A 20,734-nucleotide genomic window follows, 5' to 3' on the forward strand; every position below is an offset into this window, starting at 1 on the left:
AGGCACTTTCAAAACAGGAAGGCCCCACCTCCTGGAACTTTGGATGCGCTGTTACGCCTTGAAAGCAGAGGATGAACTACAACTACGGAAACCTCGTGACGGGAAAGCAGCCTCTAGTGTCCATTTAAAGTGGCTTCGGACCTGAAAACTTAGTACCACATTTTAGCCAAGGGGAGGAAACAAGAGGGTCATCTGATTTAGATCAGAATAAAGATTTATTTGGGTAAAGAATTATAATTCTTTTTATTTGCAAAAGCTGAAAATACTCATATAAATTACCAGCCCCGAGCTTGGGTTGCCGCCGGCTCGACCGCATGAGACAAGAGTCTGTCACTTCTTCTTGCCAGGTTTAGGGGCCTTTTCCAGGCCCTGGATGTGTTTTCGAGGAAGCTGATACTCTTCTACAATCCAAAAGGCAGAAACTCCTCAGTGAGGCCAGTGCCTGCTCCCCTCCTGCCCCCTCGCCGCTTCCCCTTTGTCTCACGGTGACCCTCCCTCCTCGGTGCTGACCCCCACGGTCCCCAGTCTCCACAGCCACCTCTTGGCCCTCTCGCCCCACTAGGAGCTCATTCCTGCTGTCAAGTTCAAACAGTTTCCATCACATGACCGGTTCTCTACATCCAGCTCAAACTCAGCTCCTACAGGAAGCCTTCTGGGATGGACCGTTTATCCCTGCACCTTGAGGCTGAAGTGTGTATTTCAGCAATTTCCACGTTGATAGCTACTTTCCAGGTGTACTTTAGCCCCTGTAATTTTCTCCCAAGAGAGAGTGTGTGTATCTGAGTTCAGTCATGTGGTGATCTTATTTTCCTCTGGATTTCTTCTTAGTACCTCATGTGGGGTTCTTCACTTAAAGGGGTCAACTCTAAAAGGTAGCTGCTGGGTACAGCCTTAGACTATAAAATAAATTTGTTTATTGAATATTTGCTATGTGCCAGGCCCTGGGTACGAAAAAAGGATGAAAAAGGGAATTAGATCTCTGAGTCAAGATGCTCAGTCTAACAGGGAGTTCAGACAACAGAATCAATTAACCAAGTTACAGACAGTAATCAGAAATATAAACACAACCGGAAAGTGGTATGTTAGCAGTTTTAAATGTGAACTTAAGGAAACAGAAAAAAAAAAGAGAGAGAGAGAGAGACATGTAAGACAGGCTTCCTGTGACCCTTGAGCTGGGCCAAGGAGCCTTTAAGGTCAGGCTGTGGGAGGGCACGGGAGGTGAGGGGGCGACACAGAGAAAAGCACCCATGTGTGAACTGCAGGTGCACATGGGAAACAGCCCGGAGGCCAGCATGGCTGAGGCCTGGCGTGGGGACCAGGGACCTGCCAGGGAGCCTGCGTGGAAGACTGGGGTTGGACTGGGACAGTCTTGTTTACTGAGCTTAAGAGTTTATTCTGAAGGCATTGAAGAGACATAAAAAGTTTTAGAGAGGAGTGATGTGATCACGCTTGCTTTAGAAAGCTGACTCAGGTAGCTTGAACCAAGGACAAAATGCAGGCTGGGTGACTCAGGACTGGTAGAAAGAACCTCGGCTGTGGAGTCTGACAGAGTCACAAAGTTCAGAGCCCAGCTGCACGTTCAATAGTTGAATGCCGCAGCACAAAGTACTGAATCTCAGTTTCCTCATCTGCAAAACAGAAGCTGTTCCACAGCCTCATTATAATTAAGAGAGATCAAGCCTGCAAAAAGCCCAGCAGTGTCTAACACGGTTTGGGTGCTCAGCAGATGTTTCCTAAAAAGGGAAAACCAGGAAGAAAACTACTCTACCAGTAAGGCGGGGAGAACGCTGAATTTGCGGGGCTAACGGATCTGGTTCGCACGTTAGTTCCACCTCTTGCTGGCCGCTAAAAACTATATGGACCACATGTTTACATGGGAAACTCACTAGAGTGAGTTTAGTTGGTGGGAAAATTTTTGCCAAGTTAGACAGCAGTCTCTGCTCCTCCAGAGGAGACGCTTACCGAGCAACAGCCGGCCGATGTGATGGACCTGGTTTCCCTGGATCTGGACCTGCAGGCTGTCCTTGGCCCCAGGGGCAGGGGTGATGGTGGTGCTGGCCTGGCATCGCTGCTGGAGAATGGCAGCCACTGAGCACGGATCCAGACCATAGGCCTCCAAATTCCGGACCACGGTCACCTGTGGGGACAGAAGACTGATGGTGGGTACAGAACATATGCCCTCCCCTCCAGAAGCCTTCTGGGCCTTCAGCAGCCTCCTCACCCGCTACGTTCACTATCCCTGCCATCATGGCACCCTTTCATCCAAATAATTAATTTTTGTGCTTCTAGATTGATTCTTTCTACCCCATCCAGTACAGGCGTACCTCAGAGACCCACCATACTAAAGTGAATATCACAATGAAGTGAGTCAGATGAATTTTTTAGTTTCCCATTGCAAATGAAAGTTACGTTCTTCTAACTTTTATGTTAAACAGTCTTTTAACACCATACTGTTAAGTGTGCAATGACATATGTCTTAGAAAACTAAGCACATACCTCAATTAAAAAATACTTTATTGCAAAAAAATGCTACTCATCACCTGAGCCTTCAGTGAGTTGTAATCTTTTTCACAATAGTAACATCAGAGAACAACAAGGACCTACTGTATAGCACAGGGAACTATATTCAATTTCTTGTAATAACGTATAACGGAAAAGAATCTGAGAAAACACACATACACACACACACATATATATATACACACGTATGTATAACTTTGCTGTACACCTGAAACACTGTACATCAACTATACCGCAATAAAAAAATTTTTTTAATAGTAACATCAAAGATCGCTGACCACAGATCATCACAATAAATGTAGCAACAATGAAAAAGTTTGAAATACTGCAAGAATTACCAAAATGTGACACAAATATGTGAAGTGAGCAGGCGCTGTTGGGAAAATGGTGCCAACAGACTTGCTTGACGCAGGTTGCCACAAACCTTCAATTTGGAAAAAATCCAGTCTCTGCGAAGCACAATAAAACAAGGTGTGCCTGTATATGTTATACATTTAGTGAGATAGATGCTGTATCTCATATATAGCATATTTTTTCAAGTTTTTTTTTATTATGGAGAATTTAAAACATAAATAAAAGTAGAACAGAATAATGAGCTCCCACATACCCACCACCAGTTCCAACAATTACCAACTCATGACCAACCGTGACTCATCCCTGCCCCCCTCCACTCCCCACTCCTGTATTACTTTATAGCAAACCCTCCTAGACGTCAGACCATTTCATCCACACATGTTCAGTATGGCTCTCCAAAAGATAAGTGCTCTTTATAACAGAAAGACAAAACCATCATCACACAAAGTTACACATTCAAGACACAGTGGCTGCTGTGAATCATTATTAAGGTTATCATTCTTGGTTCTCATTTATTGACTGTTTATATGCCAAGTACTATTCTGAGTGCTTCCCCTACATATATTCCGTCATCTGATTCTCACAGTGCCTTATGAGGTAAGTATTAACAACCATTCTTCACATAAGGGAACTCAGGGAAAGAGACACTAAGTGAATTGCTCAAAGTCAAGCAGCAAAGCAAAGGCCACATTTGAACCCAGGTCCACTCCTAACGCCCACGCTCACAACCACACACTACTAGGAAGTTCTTTATTTTGAGCCCCAGGCTGTCTTCTTAGGATTTCTACCCAATAATCTTATTTCTGTCTTCTCAAGGCATACAGAATAAGTACGCTCCTTTTCCCAAGGCCAGCTTTTCACATACTTGAGGACACATGTAATTTCTTCCCTATGACTTTGTGTTGCCAAGCTAAACACGCTCAGTTCCTTCACCATTCTTTACCAGTTATTTTCATTGAGCAAGGCCCAAGATGGAACAGAATGAGTACGAGCTGAAAGCTCAAACCGTAGTTCTAAGAAAAAAATAAAAATAAGATCTTGTTTACTTTTGGAACCAGGCTCTAGCAAGTTTCCTAGCACAAAATCCTAGAGGGCAGTGAGGGAGGGGTCGGCTTTACCTGTCTGACACAGGGCCCAGCCCAGTCACACAAACATGGGTGTTTCAGAAACAACCTTTGCGGTGTCTGAGGCCAATCTAAAAACCTCCAGTCACATTAGAGAAACCAGAACTTAGCAGGGACATGAAATCACCAACTTCAAACATTGTGTCTCTTAAAAATTACCTTCTTATTAGAAGCTCTCTGCGCTAGGGTGATGTCAATTGGGCCAATTTTGCCTTTCTTCACAATGGGCTCTTGTCCTGGAAAGGTCACTTGATAGGCAGGCTGCAGTTTTTCCAAACATCTGAAATGTGAGTTAATGCACTGGAGACTGATAAAGCCAACAGAAGCCATTTCCTCATTCCCCCACCCCCTACAGGCGGTTGGGTGGGAAAGGAGCTCAAAGGCAGTGGTTTGCCCTTGGCTACACATTCAAATCACCTAGGGAGCGAGACCCCAGACCAACTAAGTCAATTAACTCTGATCAGGAAGATACATTTTTTAAAGCAAAGTGCGGCCACAGTTGAGACCCACTGACTCAGCGAAGGGAACATCAGTGACTTGAGCCCCTGGAAACTGTCCGCTGGCCTGGCCTCCTGAAAATCTGCCCAGGCGGCCTTGTGCAGTTTACCAACTGCAGTTTCAAGACTCCACCTTCCCCAGCCGAGTAAAGCTGCTACACATTTCCACCACATTCCAATCACGCATCTTTTACAGATGCCCTCACTATAAGGAATGTCTATCTTGTATCTAACCAGATTTTCTTTTGCCATCATATATACTGGGATTGATAAACTTCTTCTATAAAGGGCCAGGTGGTAAATGTTTTAGGCTTCAAGGGCCATATGGACTCTGCTGAAACAACTCAGCTCTGCCATTTGGCAGGGAAATGGCATAGACAGAACATAAATAAGTGGCTGTGGCTGTGGCTGTGTGCCAATAAAACCTTATTTCCATAGAACAGGTAACAGGTCAGATTTGACCCACAAGCTATTGTTTGCTAACTCCGGATATAAATTATTTTCAGTTTTGGTTCTGTGGGAAAAGAAAGGGTATAAGGATCTTTCCTTTGAAGACTCAAAGACAATCCCCACCAACCCCTACCCCCTGCCTCCTTTTTGTTTCTGTATCTTTTTGAAGTTCTTATTTTTAATAAATCTTCTTGTCTCTCTCTCTCTCTCTCTCTCCCCCTCTCCCTCAAGTTCTCCTATATTGTGTTGGCTCAAACTGTTCCAAAGTCCCTCCACATCAGAATTACCCAAGCCTGTATTTATGTAGACTGACATGGTATGAATTGTGGAAACCAAGTCAGAGATGAAGATAGTGACAATTCAATAGTCCAACATGATAAAGATTAAGGGGAGGAGATGGAAACGTCAGGGGGGCTGCCAATCCCCACTACCTGCTCAGGAGACTGTCCCATGGAAGCTTCACGACTGCGTGCTGCTCATTTTTCTCTAAGATGCAGTCACATAGGATGGGATCCAATTTCACGAGACTAAAGGGAAAGAAGAAGCAATGAGGAAGTCCGAGTGTCGCCCCTTCTGATGCCAGGTCAGATCGGGATTCAACTTTTATGAGTCTCTATAGCCGTTCAGGATTATTAGAACCAACTGGGGACCACAGTCCACAAAGCGATGTACCCTCTGGATGGGAGGTACATATGTTCTCCCAGAACAAAGGAGAAGCAGGCGGTGGAGGGGAAAGCGGGATGGGAAAAATCTGAAGACTAGGATCCTTGGCTCAGTTCTGCTACTAACTAGCCACGATTACAAGTTGGCATTTTATGCCTCACGCTAACACGCGCACTTGAAATCATCGGCAGAGGACGTACATGAGATGACGCTTGCTTAGCCTACAGTCTACGCGGACAGCATACGTGGCTCCGGACACCCTAGACCATGACTCTAAGTGTCCACAGCCTGTGGTTTAGAAACCACTGGCCTTGATTATTTCTAAAAGGCCGTGACCACCTGCGTCCCCCCCATCCCAGCCACGCCCCCTGAGCGGGTCCAGGCCTGCCGGAGGCCGGCGCCGGGAGACTCACGGCGGGCCCGCCTCCCGGTCCACTCACTTTTTGTTGTCTGCATCAACCAGGTCGTTTTTCTTGGCGTAGTTGATGACGATCGTTCGGACCTCACTGCCCTGGAGAACGCTCCCCTTCCTAGGTGAGAAGTGACCTGGGGGTTATTTCACGCTGTGCCAGGGGACAAGCTGCAAATACGAAGACTCACTCCCTGCTCAGCAGGGCGCTGTCCTCGGCTTCTCGGCCGCGGTGTTCTTCCCTTTTCCTGCCTGAGGCCAGCAGGGCCTTGTGAAGAGTAATTACAGGTAGAGAAGGGAGAGGCCTACTCTCTCGTTCACTTAGTCCAGAGACACTTCCCAGGGGAAGGAGGCTCGAGGCTGGGTCTGGGAGAAGGGGGCAGAGGGGCAGAGCAGTCACAGAAGAACACTACTCAGGCTGAGAGGGCTACAGGCCAGAACAGCAAGCAGGCAGAGGCGGGCTGCTCTCCGAAAACTCACTTGTGGCCAGACTCCTGGAAGAGCAGGGTCATGCTGGCTGGGACACAGTAGAGGGATTTTATATCTGGAGGGTGATAGGGCTGTTCCCTGCTACCCTCCTGGATTGTCTGGGAGGTCGGGGAGGGCTCGGGTATGACGAAAGATGTGATCCTAAAACCCAGCAGAAGGAAAGAAAAAACACATTTCATACTAGTGTCTCGGCAATTCCCGGTCCATGGCCCAGGTGCCCTGGGCCAGCTGAGCTGCGGCGACCGGGCCCCCTGCACTCACCTCGGGTGCTTCCAGTCCACAGCCACAATGCTCTCCACCCCTTTGCTCAGCTCCTTCACCTGTATAATCTGCTCCTGCTGCATGTGCTGCAGGAACTTAGAGAGCTAAGGGAGAGAGGGCCAGTGGTAGGGGACTCCATCGATTCCGCACACATCCTTAGCACCTACGATGTGCCAGACCCCAGCCAGTCCTGGGGAGGGACGTGGGACGGTCCCTGTCCTCATCCGGTTAGGAAGTGGGAGGCCCCCACCCTGAGAGTCAGGGAGTGAGAAGGTGCTGGAGACTAACTGGTGAAGCCTTCCAGAACTCTGAGCAGATACAAAGGGGTGGAGAGGAGGGAGGGGAGTGGGTGCCTACCCAGCTGCCTCAGCCCGGGGAGAGTTTCCTTCCCCCACTCCCCCAAACACCTCGAATCAAAAAGCTTAATCCTAGCCTCGGCCCTGCAGACAGGGCCTCCTCTCTGTCCCTCCAGCTCGCGCCGCGTGTGCCCCTCCACAGCTCTCTGTGTGGGTCTGCAGAGAAGGTACCCGCTTACCTTTTTGTAGCTTGACTTCTTGATGTCCAGCTGTCGTCCTTCAGGGCTGACGGCAGACGGAAAAGGCAAGTTAAGCTAACAAAGCAGTAGTAGTGGGGCCTGCCTGACACTGGGAGGAGGGCGTTTTCCTCAGCCTTCTTCCTATATGTTCGGCAAGAGGCTGCTGTTCCAGAACTCTCTGCCAGCAGCAGTATCTGACAGAGATACAGACTTGAGGGCACTGTCCTTGCTATCCAATGGACCTTTCCATAAAGATGGAATGTTCTCTGTATTCTAGTTTAAGTTCAAATAGCCACACATGGCTAGTGGCTACTCCACTGGCTATAGCTTTAGATTCCTCTCAAACTAGACAATCTTCTGTGGCCTCAAAAGTTTCACCTCCAGGTGAACCTTTCCAACACCAAGTTCACTGTCACAGCCAGGCCTAGAGCAGGATTTGGCAAACTACACCCTGAGGGCCAAATCCTTCCGCACTAACTCATCTGCCATCTCTGGTTGCCTTAGTGCCACGATGGCAGAGCTGTGGAGCTGCAAAAGAGACGGTGTGGCCTGCAAAGCTGAAAATAATTACTACCTGACTCTACAGAAAGTTTGCTAACCCCTATCCTACGGCTGTTAGTTTTGGGGAAGAGGTTCCTAACGAAAGCTGTAACCATTCCACCTCCCCAGAACTTACATCTTCTCTCAAAATGTGACAAGCAAGAGCAGTGGGATTCACAGGGAGCCCTCTCAGAACCCACCCCAGGTTAAGAACCTCTACCCTAGAGAATATTCCAGAATCCCTTTTCCCAGTTACTTGCAACCCAGCAAGGTCAGGACAAATTACCAAGTATCCTGCCACACACTCCAGACCCCACACTTGTATAGAATGCCTTAAAGAAACCCACATGTAAAGAGGAGAAGAAATTACATTAAAACCACTTTTTTAAAAAACAGAGCAAAATTCTCAAAAAGAAAGTTCAGACTTAGGGTGGAAATCAATGAGCAAATCTCCTGACATGACAATATTTATTGGGTGCTTAGTAAATGTCAGGCTATTTAATCCTGACAGCAATTCTCCAAGTGTTGTAAATTAGGGCTCCGAGAAGCCTGGTAACGGGCTCAAATTCACCTTGCTCAGACGTCCTGGGGAGCTGGCATTTAAGCCCAGATGGCTCTGTCTTCAAAGTTCAGGTTCAATCCACATGTAACACTCCCTCTCCTGGTCGCTTGTGTTTGGGGTGGGGTAGGGAGGTCACCCCCATTCTTCCTCCTGATACGACCTAATCTAGCCCACCTACTCTTCAGGAAATTGTGAGGGGATTGAACATTCCAGAAGAGGCCTCCAGGCAAAAAGGCTGCCCCAGGACCCTTCCTAGACAGGACATACTGCCCGATTTGTGAGAGAGCCCAGAGTCACCACAGCAGACGGTGCTCAGAGGATCTTAGAATTTTAAACTTCACTGCCTTAACATCTTCTCACTGGCTAAAATTTCAGTTTTGAAAACCCAGTTTTACCAGATCAACCCTCCACTTCACTCTTTCCACATCATGTCACTTGACCAATTCCCCCATAAGCTTTGTCCTGTTCTACCACCAAAAAGCAAGAGAGACCCATGCCCCAGCCTCCAGCCCACACCACGCCTTCCATACCAGCAGGAGAACATGTGGCTGCCAAGGAGCGTGCTGGTGAGTAAAGGCAGGTCGGCCTTTTTGACGCGGCACTTCAAAGCATGCAAGAAGCATCTCTGCAACAGTTCGTCCATTTGCTCTGAAAGGAAACGACAAGGACCACATCCTTCCTGAGGGATGCAGGAGGCCTGCACAGCACAAGCAAACTCCCCGTGAAGCGACTTGCCTACCTCCCCCCTCAGCTCTAGAAGGAGCCATTCCCAGGCACCCAAGCTCCCAGACTCTACAACACTGAGCCCTTACAGAGAAGGGGTCAGGCCACAGAGGCCCACCCAGCCAGGTACAAAGGCTTCTCTGACAAAGACAGAGCCAGAAGAAACCTTATGGGCTCTGTAGGTCCAAATGACAGGCCCAGGGAAACGTGACTTATGTGGCAAAGACTCCCAGGTGAGATGGCAAAGGGCTGGTGTACCACCCTCACCAAAAATAAGGACTCTCCCCTGCTCTCCCAGGGCCTTGGGGCCGCTCTAGTCAGAAGTAGAGCAGAACCCTTCGGCCTCCTACATGGGGAGGAGACAGGCCCTTCTACCCTCAGAGCTGTACCTTGAAGGGTCTTGCTGTCTGTGGCGTCTGGGTTCAGGCCCCCAACGCTGGGGTCCTCTGTGGCTTCTGATTGGGACTTCTCCCCACACATCTGCTGAACCTCTTCATCCTCCTCCTCCTCTCCCTCCAGGGCCAGGTGCCTCATGTCTCCCTGCAGGGTGGCGTCTGCCTGGACAGACCCCTTCTCTTCACTGAGATCTGGGGGATCCAGGGCCAGTGGAGCAATGGATGGTGGGGAGGACTTGTCTCCAGATCGCCTGCAGAAACCTCATGTCAGAAACACTGAGCAGTGGTCACAACACCCTCCAGCCTTGGTCGGGGGGTCAGCGGGAGGCCAGAGACAGCAAAAGCCACAGGCAGCGGTGTCCAGGAGGGGGCAGAGAGCCTGGGCTCACATCTCAACTCTGTTTCCAATTCTGGGCCCAGGAAAATCCCATTCCTCAGTTTCCTCATCTCTGAAATTGGGAGAGTAATTCCTGCCTCCTCCTTATCCCAAAGAATAATAATATTATTAAGAGAAATCCAAGGACAGAGAAAAATTAAAGACAAAGTAGTTAAAGAAAAGACCTCTCCCAAAGTACTTCTTTCATATGAATTAAAAATAAAACCATTTTGAATTAAATAACAGAATTAAGATCACAAATGCGTCTGTAGAACCAGTTTGGTGAAATACAAACCCAAGGCTCAGCGTGTGTAACAAAGCACAGACAGCTGGACTGCTCAAGACTGCAAAGTCCGTTGCTTCTGCGTTAAGTTAGAATGCAACCTGACCTGCAGAGGAACGATTACAATGGTTTTACACCACTAAGTCACTAAGTTTTATGAAGATGGGGAAAAAAAGTGTTATCACATAGCAGAGCTGGCAGAGCAGTAAAAGCAAAAAGCTTTATCTTCACGAAGATTATACAAATCAAACTAAGTTATAACCTACAGCTGCCACAAGGTTTATGAGTATGGTTAAAAGTGAGGCCAGAGTGTATGTTTAGGCCCTTCTGATCAGGTAAATACCATTAACTCTTTTTAAAGGGTAGGAGGCGGGGAGACTGAGGCAGCTGCTGATAAAACAATTTAGACATGACCTTGATTGCTCAAACTGACAGTCAGAAAACAAGGTGTGGGGAGAATGTCAGGGAGCAGCCCTCAAGTGTCTGCTGAAACCCAGACTAACATGGTTGTCGCCTCCAGCAAAGCAGGGCTTTGCCACTACTTGTACAATGAATAAGTCCAAGACTGACTAAAAATGTAGGGGTAAATCTATACCAACAGACTATACTTGGCCAAAAGACCAGGCATACTGTTTTTGAGAAAAGCAGTATTTACTGTTTTGGTTAAATGACAAGAAAACAACCAGAAAATGAGTTGGCATAGAGCTCCACAGAGTGACCACCACAGCGAGAAAGGACAGCTTCCATAATGGGCAGGGAACCAAAATGTGAAACCTGAACAACATAAAAGTAATTGGGTTACCACCCTGGTGCCTAAGGATCTACTTGACTTTGATCCGGATTCAGATGTGAGAATTTCCAAGCACGCGTCACGAGGCCAGAAGGTGCCTAAATGTACATGGCAGAAAAGGCCAGATGGACCGGAACTATAAAGAATATCACCGTACTGAGAGGCAGAGCAGACAATGGCAAAAGCCTTCTTCGAGGCCTAGGATTCTACAATTCACCTAAAAAATAATTAAAGTTCTCTATGATTTCTTCTCTGAATAGGCCAAAAAAAGGTTTTTTTTCCTCCACATTTAGCAAGGAAATTAATGTCTGGGGTCAGCAACTTGCCTAAGGACACGGCAGGGACCACAACTCTCCCTTCTGAATCCAGGCCCCATGCTCTCTCCACCCACCCAGCTCTCTGCAAAACAGAAGAAACCCTGTACCCACCACAAGTGGTCCTGGTAGGTGTGGAGCACAGAGAAGCCCTTGCCCTTCAGGCCTGAAGCCAGCATCTCGGCTGTGGACATGGTGGCGACTCCAATGGCAACAGGGGCTCTAAGAAGGAGGAGGCCAGAGACAAGGGTCAGGGAAAGCATCCCACGGGGGCAAGATGTCAGGACCCGCTTTCTGCACATGTGCTGAAAGCACAACGGTTGCAAATCTGAAGCATCCACTTATATCACAAAACTAAAACTCGGTCCAGTCTCAATGTTCTTCAGATTACCTATAAATACGACTTTCAAAAATTCCATGACCAAACGTTCCCTTCCGTGTGAGTAACTCCTCTACTGATGTTATCACTGTTTTATTATGAATCAAACCCAGGCAGGACTTGGAAGGGCTTTGTTGTTGTTGTTAATGGAGGTAATGGGGATTGAACCCAGGACCTCATGCACGCTAAGCACATGCTCTACCACTGAGCTATACCCCCTACTCCCTAGAAGGGTATTTAAAGTTCCCTTTCTTTAATTTCAAAAATATAAATTATCTCCTCTACCTTAAAAAAGGCATAGCCATCCTATAAGAGAGTTCAAAAGGGAAGCTATTCATATGCTATAAATTAGGCTGAGCGATGCCACAGGGAAGAGAGAAGAGAGATACAGTGGTACCAACTAGCGAGCTTCCTTCTGAGCTGGCTCTTTATAACAGGGCTTGCTCTGTGTAACTATCTATCTAAGAACTGGGCGGGTCCAGAATATCAAAACAGCCGCATTTACAGTAACTACAAAAAAGCCCAGATGGGAATCTGTCAGCCCAGTGTTACTCAAGCCCTGCTCTCACAGCGCCTGTGAGTACTGATGTCCAGCTGGCTAACAGCGGGGGAGTACAGAAGCCCACAAGGCTGCCTGGGCCCCAAGGAGAAGACTCAAGGGCAGAGATCCTAACACCTGAACTTCAAAAAATATTTGCTAACCTCGTGGCTCCACCCACTGTGCCCATGGGTCAGTTCCTGCCACGGAAACTTTCAATCTGGCTTCTTTCCCAGTTCCTAAAAGAGAGGTCTTTGTCTCCCACCCTTCGAAGGGTCTGTGGCTGAAGGACTTCAGTTTCAAACGTAGCTTGTAGTTTCAATAAACTCCCCTGTGCCCTTATCCCCTGCCATAAACCACCCGGCTCAGTCCCCATATACGTTCTAAAGGCCACACTAAGCAGGCCAAATACACATTATGTAGTTTTCTCCCATCTTGGATAGAATACTGCATGGGGGCAGGGGGTAATAATACTCTTCTTTTCAACTGCAAGTTTTGCTGCAGGTAAACAAGGAAGGAAACATTTCTAGGTGCTTGTTTCCAAAAGGTTCAAGGAAACTTGGAGAATATGAGCAGCAAAGATCAGATCTTTAAACACTGACCCCTCCCCTGCCTACAATCTCCCTCTCTTCCTCTCTCAAACAAGCAATGAGTGAAATGATGAGATGTCATTTTTCACTCAGGATGACACACATGAAAATGACCCATCACATCCGGTGTCAGTGTGTGAGGAAACAGGCTCTTTCCATCCTGTAGGTAGGACGGAAAACTGATGGAGCTTTTTTGTAGAGCAACAGAAAAGATGCATGATCTTCAGCCTAACTGTTCTGCTTCTTAACATCTGCTTTAGAAAAATCCTGGCGCTAGTGTCCGTAGAGGCATCAGGAAGATGCTATTTGTGACAGAGACAAAGTTGAGGCATCCATGATGTCCACTCGGGAAGGACCTCTTCCATTATCACATAGCGGGTAGAAAGATTCAGCTTGTCTGTTTGCTGACATGGAAAATATCCGCAGTATCTTAGGTGAAAAAACTGTATCCTTAGTGAAAAAGTTCTGCTTGTTGTTAGGGAGGGCATGGCTCAGTGGTGGAGCATGTGCTTAGCATGCACGAGGTCCTTGGTTCAATCCCCAGTCCCTCCATTAAAATAAATAAATAAATAAATAAATAAATAAATAAATAAATAAATACCTAATCCCCAACCCCCAGCCCCCAAATTAAAAAAGAAAAAGGGCAAAAAAAATTTTTTTTAATTCTGCTTGTTGTACTTTTAAACATACATACCCTAAATCATACATTTCATATGCACATGTGTATATGCATTGAAGAAGGCTGGCAAGGATAAGCATCAGAATGATAATGGTTACCTCTGGAAGAAAAGGATTGTGGGTAAGGAGGCTTTAGATTTTTTAGAATTGTTCATATGATTACTTTCTCAATTATTTAAAAAAAGGAAGCAGTGTGGTGATGGCTAAACAATTCAGAGAATCTACTAAGAATCATTGAATCGTACATTTAAAGCAGGTGAATTTTACAGTATGTAAACTATATCTCAATAAATCTACTAAAAATAATTAAAGCATGAGGGTGACAATGTGGATGTTGGGAAAAGAAGTGTCGAAGTCATGACAGGAAAGGAAAGACCAAGAAAATGTCACAGACAGGAGACTAAGAAGACAGGACAACTAAATGCAATGGGGTATCCTAGACTGGATCCTTGAATAGAAAAAAAGACATAGTGGGGAAACCAGGGAAATATGAATAACGTCTGTAATTGCGTTAATGGGATTGTACCAATGTTAGTTCCCTAGTTTTGATAACTATGCTGTGGTTATATGAGAGGTTATCATTACAGGAAGCTGGGTAAGGAGTAAATCAGAACTCTGTAATACCTTTGAAACCCTCCTGTAAATCACAAATTATTAAAAAAAAAAAAAAAGAGAGAGAGAGAGAGAGAGAGAGAGAAGCAGCAGGAGCAAATACACTTGGCCCAGATGTGTGGACACCCTACAGGTTCACTGCCATCCCCCACTCTGATTCTTCTGGAAGAATCCGCTTCGTTTTGTTTTGTTTTATTTTTACTCCTTTATCCATATGCTGTGGAAGTTGTCGTTCCCACCACTCCCCTGAGTTTCACCTAAGTTTTTCCCCCAAAGGCACAGCTGACTGACGCAGTACCTGTTCCCCACCAAGGCAATGGCACAGAGGTCACCCTTCTGCACCTGAGGCAGACCAGCAGGGGGCACCACTAGTCCAGGCAGCATCAAATCTGCAGCAAACAAAAAAATAAGTGTTACAGTTCTGCAGTTTACTTCATCATTTACTCGTTCATTCAACAAACATTAATTACCAACTATACTATTCCTAATGAAAATAAGAAGTAGCAACCTGAGAATCAGATTCTTTTCCCTTTGGGAGGCTAGTGTTCAAACTGAAGCACCAAGCTGAGGGTCCAGTTCCATGATCTAATTTATTCTGATTTTCTGAATTCAGCTTATTAATATAAAGTATAGCATCTGGCAGTCCACAAAGAACTTTCATGTCACTTATCTTACTTAAGCCTTACAACAGGGTCAGAGAGGACCAGGGAACTTATGGAAACAGCCAAGTGAGAGATGCAACAGACATGAAGGGAAAAATTCCATTTTTCAGTCATATGAATGCACAAAATGGGCACATTTATTTAAATAGTTGGCCCTCACTAAGTAAGTTTCAGCCAGTGTCCAGAATATAGGAAGATACTCTTACCTGCTCCCCCCACCAGTTTTTCCAGCACCAGAGGCCATGTTGTAAATGTTGGTAGAAGATCAGGGTAAGACCACAGGGTGTACACTGTCCAAAAAGAGAACCAGAAAACACTTACTGTCCAAAAGTCAATCCCCTAGGGAACTGGCAAAGCCAAACACTAAGGCCCCTTTAATTAAGATGCAGAGAAGAAATTTAACTGAAAGCTAGAGAGAAGGTTGTGAGGGGATGTCCAAAGAGGTTGCATTCTTTTTTTTATTAGGTTACCCCGAGTTTGTGAAGCAGTTTATATGTCACATGCTATTCATTTTTAGACTCTTTGCTTACTTAAGCCCTAGAGACCTGATTCTTTACATATTTCTATTGAGCTCTTTGAAGTAGTTTATCTCAATCTGTGACATTGAGAAGTTATCATTTTTATAGTAGGAAGACACATGATGCGAGCTGTAGCTTTAAGAATCTGTTTAACTGCCGAAGTTGGATATTTACATGAAGTTGGATATTTACACATAAGACTACAGGTGAATATTTGCTTTGTGAATATCTGATTTGGCCTGTCCGGTATCCCTTTCCCCTTCTCTGGGAACCAAGTGCCTCTTTTCCTGTGGGGAACACATCCCATAGAGTTTACAAGGGGCTGACTCCCTTCTCAAAGAGGTCGCAGTCTTGAGAAAGGCAGAGACTTCGGGACCTGGATGTCACTTGACACTTGGGAGACACCTGTTGTTCCACCTGGACTGCAGCAGGGAAAAATGGCCACAGTGGATAAATGTAGGGACAGAGACCCAATGAAGATTCCACTGATGACCTCAGAAACAAGTAACCTAAGAATGGGACGCCAGCCTGCCAGAAATTTTGAAACTTTCCCATGTTTATTATTTTGATTCCCTCTGTTTCCATAGTGATTAGCAGTAAAACCCTGAGATCAAAAAGGGCTTGTATTTGTGTAGCAGCAAAGTGGAGTAGGGGTAGAAGTGGCCTGGGGTAGGTGACTGCATTGCTGCAGCCAAGCATGGAAGAAGAAAAGCCCCAAGTGACAAAGTAGGTGTCAGGAGCCATGGAAAAGAGAAAAGGACACTGACTCACTGGGATCTGTGACAAAGAAAGAAAGCAAAGAATCCTGGGAGCCAGGCAGAGCCTAAGAAAGAATTCCTGTGAAATATCTCAATCGGAATCCTTCACTGAGACAGCTGGGATGTGGTTTAATTAATCCAGCTTTTTTCCTATCACAACATCTCTTCAGTATCTTAAGAAAAGCCTGCTAGTGATAGTTTTAAGAAACATTTTTTACATGCCCTAAAACTCCACCCTTTTCAAGACCTCTGCTCCATCCCTAGTTAACCCACTAGAAACTAATGTTCCTTTATCTCAGAATTTCCCTTGACAACCACTTTCTTTCTGTTAGCTCCCCTTTTTTTCCCCTTCCCTTCTAAAGCAGTTTCTGGTCCTGAAAGACCTAATTCTAGGGACATTAAATCCAAAAAGATCCTTTGGAATGATATTGGGAGATTTTGCACTTGTTTGCTTTAAGAAAGACAGGTTAATGGAAGAAACAAGGAGAAATAGATGTTAGGCAAGGACCACAGTAATGGCCATCTCCATCCTATTGCCATACCTGTCGGATATAGATTTTTCTCCAGTTCAAATAGGATGGGGTTACCACCACTCACGTACACAGCCACTGCATCCCCTCTGTGAGCATACAACTTCACAATGTTGAGCTCTTCCTTCCCAGGTACTAACTCAGACACCTGATCCGTCCCAAGAGTGGGGAAAACAGCTGTTACATCAGCCCGAAGTTTTCTCCTGCAGAAAGCACACATGCCTGGTATGAATGCTGACTGGATGGATTTCAATAAAAATTAAGGACCCAGAAAGACTTACTATAAAGTCATGAGGGACAAGGAAAAGACTGGTTTATGATGCCCTTATTCTCACACGCTCTATTCTCTTTCTCATCCAATGCCTCATCTATTTTCACGTGTTCTTCAGGCACCAGGAACAACCCAAGTTAGCCTGCCACTGGAAACTCAGCCTTGCCTGACTTCTTGCACAGCTCTTGGACCCGCTCCTTTCTCATATATGGTTGACAAATCTGTCAGCTTATGATTAAGTAGCTATTCTAGGGCACCAAGAATGACAACCATAGAACACTGGTTCCAAAATCCCCAAGGTGATACCTGCATTTGAGGCACTGTCTGAAGAGATATAGTTCTTACCACTTATCTTCTCCCACCTCACCCCTCCATCTGTCTCTCCTGCCAGAGGTTATCACTAGACACTTCTTCTTGGATACCTGTAGTTCTCTGGGTCCCACATGATTTCTCCCAAGGGGCTCAAAAGCTCTTGGGAGGGCAAAGGCCCCGTATTCCTTCATTTTTGCATCCTCCACAACATCCTAAACAGACTGCAGTCAGTACGCACTGATTGAACTATGTTTTCTTTTAAACTCACTAGAATATCCAAAAGATAGGTTGGAAGACAAATCAGGCCTCCACTCCATTTTCATCCTCAAAATGTGTCTAACTCACCCTTGCTTCCCTGGCGTCCCTTCTCCGGCTGTACCCCTCGACCTCCACCCCAGGTCCGCTGACCGAGCCCAGAAAGGGCCGTGAGCCGGACGTGCTTGAGAGATGTCTGGGTCCCTTGGTGGGCAGAGCAGGCCCCTTCTCTCCCTCACCTGTCCGACCCTTTGATGGCCGTGTTGGACTTGACCCGAAAGGCCTTGGCAAACATGTCTGCTGGAGTGGCCTGGGGAAGAAAAGGAGACCACAGAAGCCAAGGGCTGTCAGGAAAACGAGAACACGGCGGCTTTCCGACCCGCAGCCCTGGGGGCAGCCATGCTAGGGCCCGGCTGGGAAAGGGGCCCGGCTGGAAACCCGGGCCGCGCAGCTTCACGGCCACCCCTAGCGGCGAGGCCGGGAACTGAAGCAGGGAGGGCGGGGCCGGAGACTGGAGGGCGGACTCCTGCGCGGAGCGGGATGCACCGCCCCCGCCGCCTCGCCCGTCTGCTCGGCTCTGCGCCTGCGCGAGCGGCTTGCGCAAGCACCTCTCGGGTGACCATCCGGGGCCAACACTGTTTCGGTTCATTTCCACTCTATCAGCCATAGAATGTGTTAAGTGGGAGCTGTGCCAGCTCCCAGTGCGTTCGGGTTAGCTCAACTCCACAAAGTTAATTGAACTCTTGTGTTTTATTAAATTTGCAGGCCTCTTGAAAAGGCTCTTAAGAGCTTTTGTTTATTAAGATCTTTATAATTTATTGCTTACGAGGAACCTCAGCTAGGATTCTCTCCCACATTTTCTCCTCCATATTTTTTAATTTACATGGGGTGATAATAACAGTAACAGGGAATCTAGTCCCAGATTTGAACTCCTATTAAGAGGGGGAAAAAAACTACATATGACCTTCAAATCTGTTATTTAAAATATTTTTATACATTTTTATGTACCATTTGCATTCAGGCATTATGGTGGGGAGGAGTGTTTCCAAAGTAATTATACTCAGAGTGCTTGCAAAAAAATAATTCGTGAGATATAGTAAGATCAAATTATGGTTTGGCGAGTCCCTAGCAGTGTGTTCTTGGGCCAGTGGCTTATTTGTTCTGAAACTCTTGCATTCTCTGTAAGATGTGGAGGTAATACCTACCTCACAGGACTTATGTGAGAAATAATTGATATAAGGTATGTGATAAGTTGCACAGTGCTTTGAAAATTTGCAGTAAACAGATATTAATAGATATTAGTCCAAAACAAACAAAAACAGTCTCAGACAGGGGTGAGAGGTTGGGTTTCCCTGAATGGGACTACTGTGTACCCTGGACACAAGGATTTAAACACCCGGGGTCCTGGCCCACACTAAATTTACATTTGCTTATGAAAACTTCAGCGTCAAGTGTCCATCCACCAAGAAAAAAAAACAAAAACCCTAATTGCTTTAATTTGACGACACAGTTACACAAAGGAGAATTCTACCTTGGCTATACAAAGATTAGGGCTTCCACGGTGTATGTACACCACCATTCTTTGAAGGGACCCTAATGTGGCCCAAGGCCCAGCCCCAACTCCAGCTCCTCCTACACTTCTCACCCACCAAACCTTTATTCTGAACCATCCCAGTCACAAAGTCAAAGTCAGAGGAACCCAGAGGAGGAGAGTGTCACAGACCCTTGTCCCTGTGGACCCCAACCCAGCCACACTTGGGGAGTGGGATGCCAGACTCTGTGCTGTTGGCCAGGCCTGTTGCAGCACAGCCACTGAAGCAACTTCTGTGCGAGGAGTTGAGGAAGGTTATTCAAGGGAATACTAGCAATTTCAAGCTGGGGAAACTATTGTACACACCAGATGTAATGGATAAGAAGGTAAAGATTATCAGCCTAAAAATTTGTGGTTGACAAGTAGGAACCAAGACCCAGGGGGATTCTGTACCACAGCATCCTGCCTCCCCATTGGCAGAGCAAGATCTCCCTTTCCCTAGGGTGGCACCATCCCCCCTTCTCTGTGGGTATCACTGACCTGCCTGCTCCCTCTCGGTGGCTCTGTTGCTAGGCAAGCCAGCTAAACCCTGAGTCTAGCAAGCCCAGACTCTTTAATCTTCCCTTTGTGGGTCTGGTGCAGCCCCACAGGACTCTCAACCCATTGCCCACTCTTGGGTCAGCAGCAGACACAGGCTATCTTTTATAAAAGAGGAAGGGCAGAAGTAAGAGTCCAGATGGTAGAGACAAGAACCGTCATTCACGAGCCTTTAACCCTAATGAAGGAATTGGCAATATACGTGCCTTGATGGATTTCATGTTAGCTATAACCAGTGACTTCTGTGTGCCTCCCAACTGCTCTCCTTCACGGAGTCTCTACAGTGGTCATACCATGCCTGTCCCAACATTGTATGTTGAGTTTGTTTGGGGCAGAGAGCTTGTGTTTTTTGTTCATGGGTATTCGGCTCAAGAACTGTACTCAAGCAGCTGTACATAAGGAAATATACCTGAGAAGCATTATCCAACCTGGACCCAGTTTAGATGATGAGATCCTTAATTTTGAATAGATCAAGGAATGAAATTCGGGGGGACCTGGGGAGGGAGTTAATATGTTTTGCATGTAAGAGGCACAAGAATCATTGAAGGGTAGAGGGTAGATTATGGTAGCCAGACTCCAAGAGGGCTCTCAGTGGTCTTCATGTCCTTCCACATAAGATCAGGGCTGACTTCTGTGGCCATTAGCATATGGCCAAGGTGACAGTGTGACTCCTGAAGTCATAGAAGACACTACCATTTCTACCTTGGTCTCCTAGATTTCTTGCTCTGCAGGAAACCACCCACTATCTTGAAAGGACATTCAGGAAGCTGTGTAAAAAGATCCATGTGGAGAGGAACCCACTTCCTAGCACCAACTTGCCAGCCATGTAATTGAGCCACCTTGGAAGCACAGCCTCCAGCTCTGGGTGAGTCGTCCCACCCTACAAATTTTCCAGTCTTCCAGCTGAGGTCCCAGCCATCAGGAAGCAGAGACGACTATGCCCTGTCTGAATTCCTGATCCACAGAAACCGTGAGATAGTAAACAATTATTTTTTTTAAAGATGTTAAGCTTGGGAATGTTTTGTTATGCAGCACTGGATAACTAATACAGGAGCCCAAGCATTTCTCACTCCCGGTGCATCCTGAGATAGCCAGTTGGTCTGTGTCAGTGTGATAGACTCCACAGCTATGTGCAAACCAGCTGTTCTCACAGGAAATCATCCTCCACTGGCTCTTTTGCTTACAATGTGAAAATTGAAAACTTAGAAGCCTAGGATA

At 46.4% G+C, this 20,734-nt stretch overlaps 1 protein-coding gene across 2 annotated transcripts; it reads right to left on the minus strand.

Annotated features, from left to right (window-relative positions):
* Positions 1–196: 196 nt before the first annotated feature.
* On the minus strand, positions 197–17,839 carry EIF2D (eukaryotic translation initiation factor 2D). 2 transcript variants are annotated; one of them, XM_010991342.2, is made up of 15 exons: positions 17,628–17,838; positions 16,563–16,753; positions 14,951–15,034; positions 14,381–14,471; positions 11,400–11,507; positions 9,517–9,773; positions 8,935–9,052; positions 7,303–7,348; positions 6,768–6,871; positions 6,498–6,647; positions 6,049–6,138; positions 5,377–5,472; positions 4,158–4,278; positions 1,963–2,137; positions 197–401 (listed from the first exon to the last, which is right to left on the minus strand). In XM_010991342.2, exons 1-15 carry the CDS (start codon positions 17,681–17,683, stop codon positions 331–333), a joined length of 1,758 nt encoding a protein of 585 aa, XP_010989644.2. In that variant the 5' UTR covers positions 17,684–17,838; the 3' UTR covers positions 197–330. The 2 variants fall into 2 exon arrangements, with proteins under 2 accessions (XP_010989644.2, XP_064333194.1); XM_064477124.1 differs by lacking the exon at positions 6,498–6,647 and having other exon boundaries at positions 17,628–17,839.
* Positions 17,840–20,734: the final 2,895 nt, after the last annotated feature.

Source organism: Camelus dromedarius, chromosome 21 (assembly GCF_036321535.1).
Source record: "Camelus dromedarius isolate mCamDro1 chromosome 21, mCamDro1.pat, whole genome shotgun sequence".
Classification (NCBI taxonomy): Eukaryota; Metazoa; Chordata; class Mammalia; order Artiodactyla; family Camelidae; genus Camelus; species Camelus dromedarius.

Excerpts from the sequence above, each read along its gene's own strand:
- EIF2D (XM_010991342.2), bottom strand. The coding sequence starts at position 17,683 with ATGTTTGCCAAGGCCTTTCGGGTCAAGTCCAACACGGCCATCAAAGGG. Across the intron at positions 6,648-6,767 it reads GTGGACTGGAAGCACCCGAG|GATCACATCTTTCGTCATAC; the intron begins GTGAGTGCAGGG and ends GCTGGGTTTTAG. Across the intron at positions 5,473-6,048 it reads GTTGATGCAGACAACAAAAA|TCTCGTGAAATTGGATCCCA; the intron begins GTGAGTGGACCG and ends CTTTCCCTTTAG.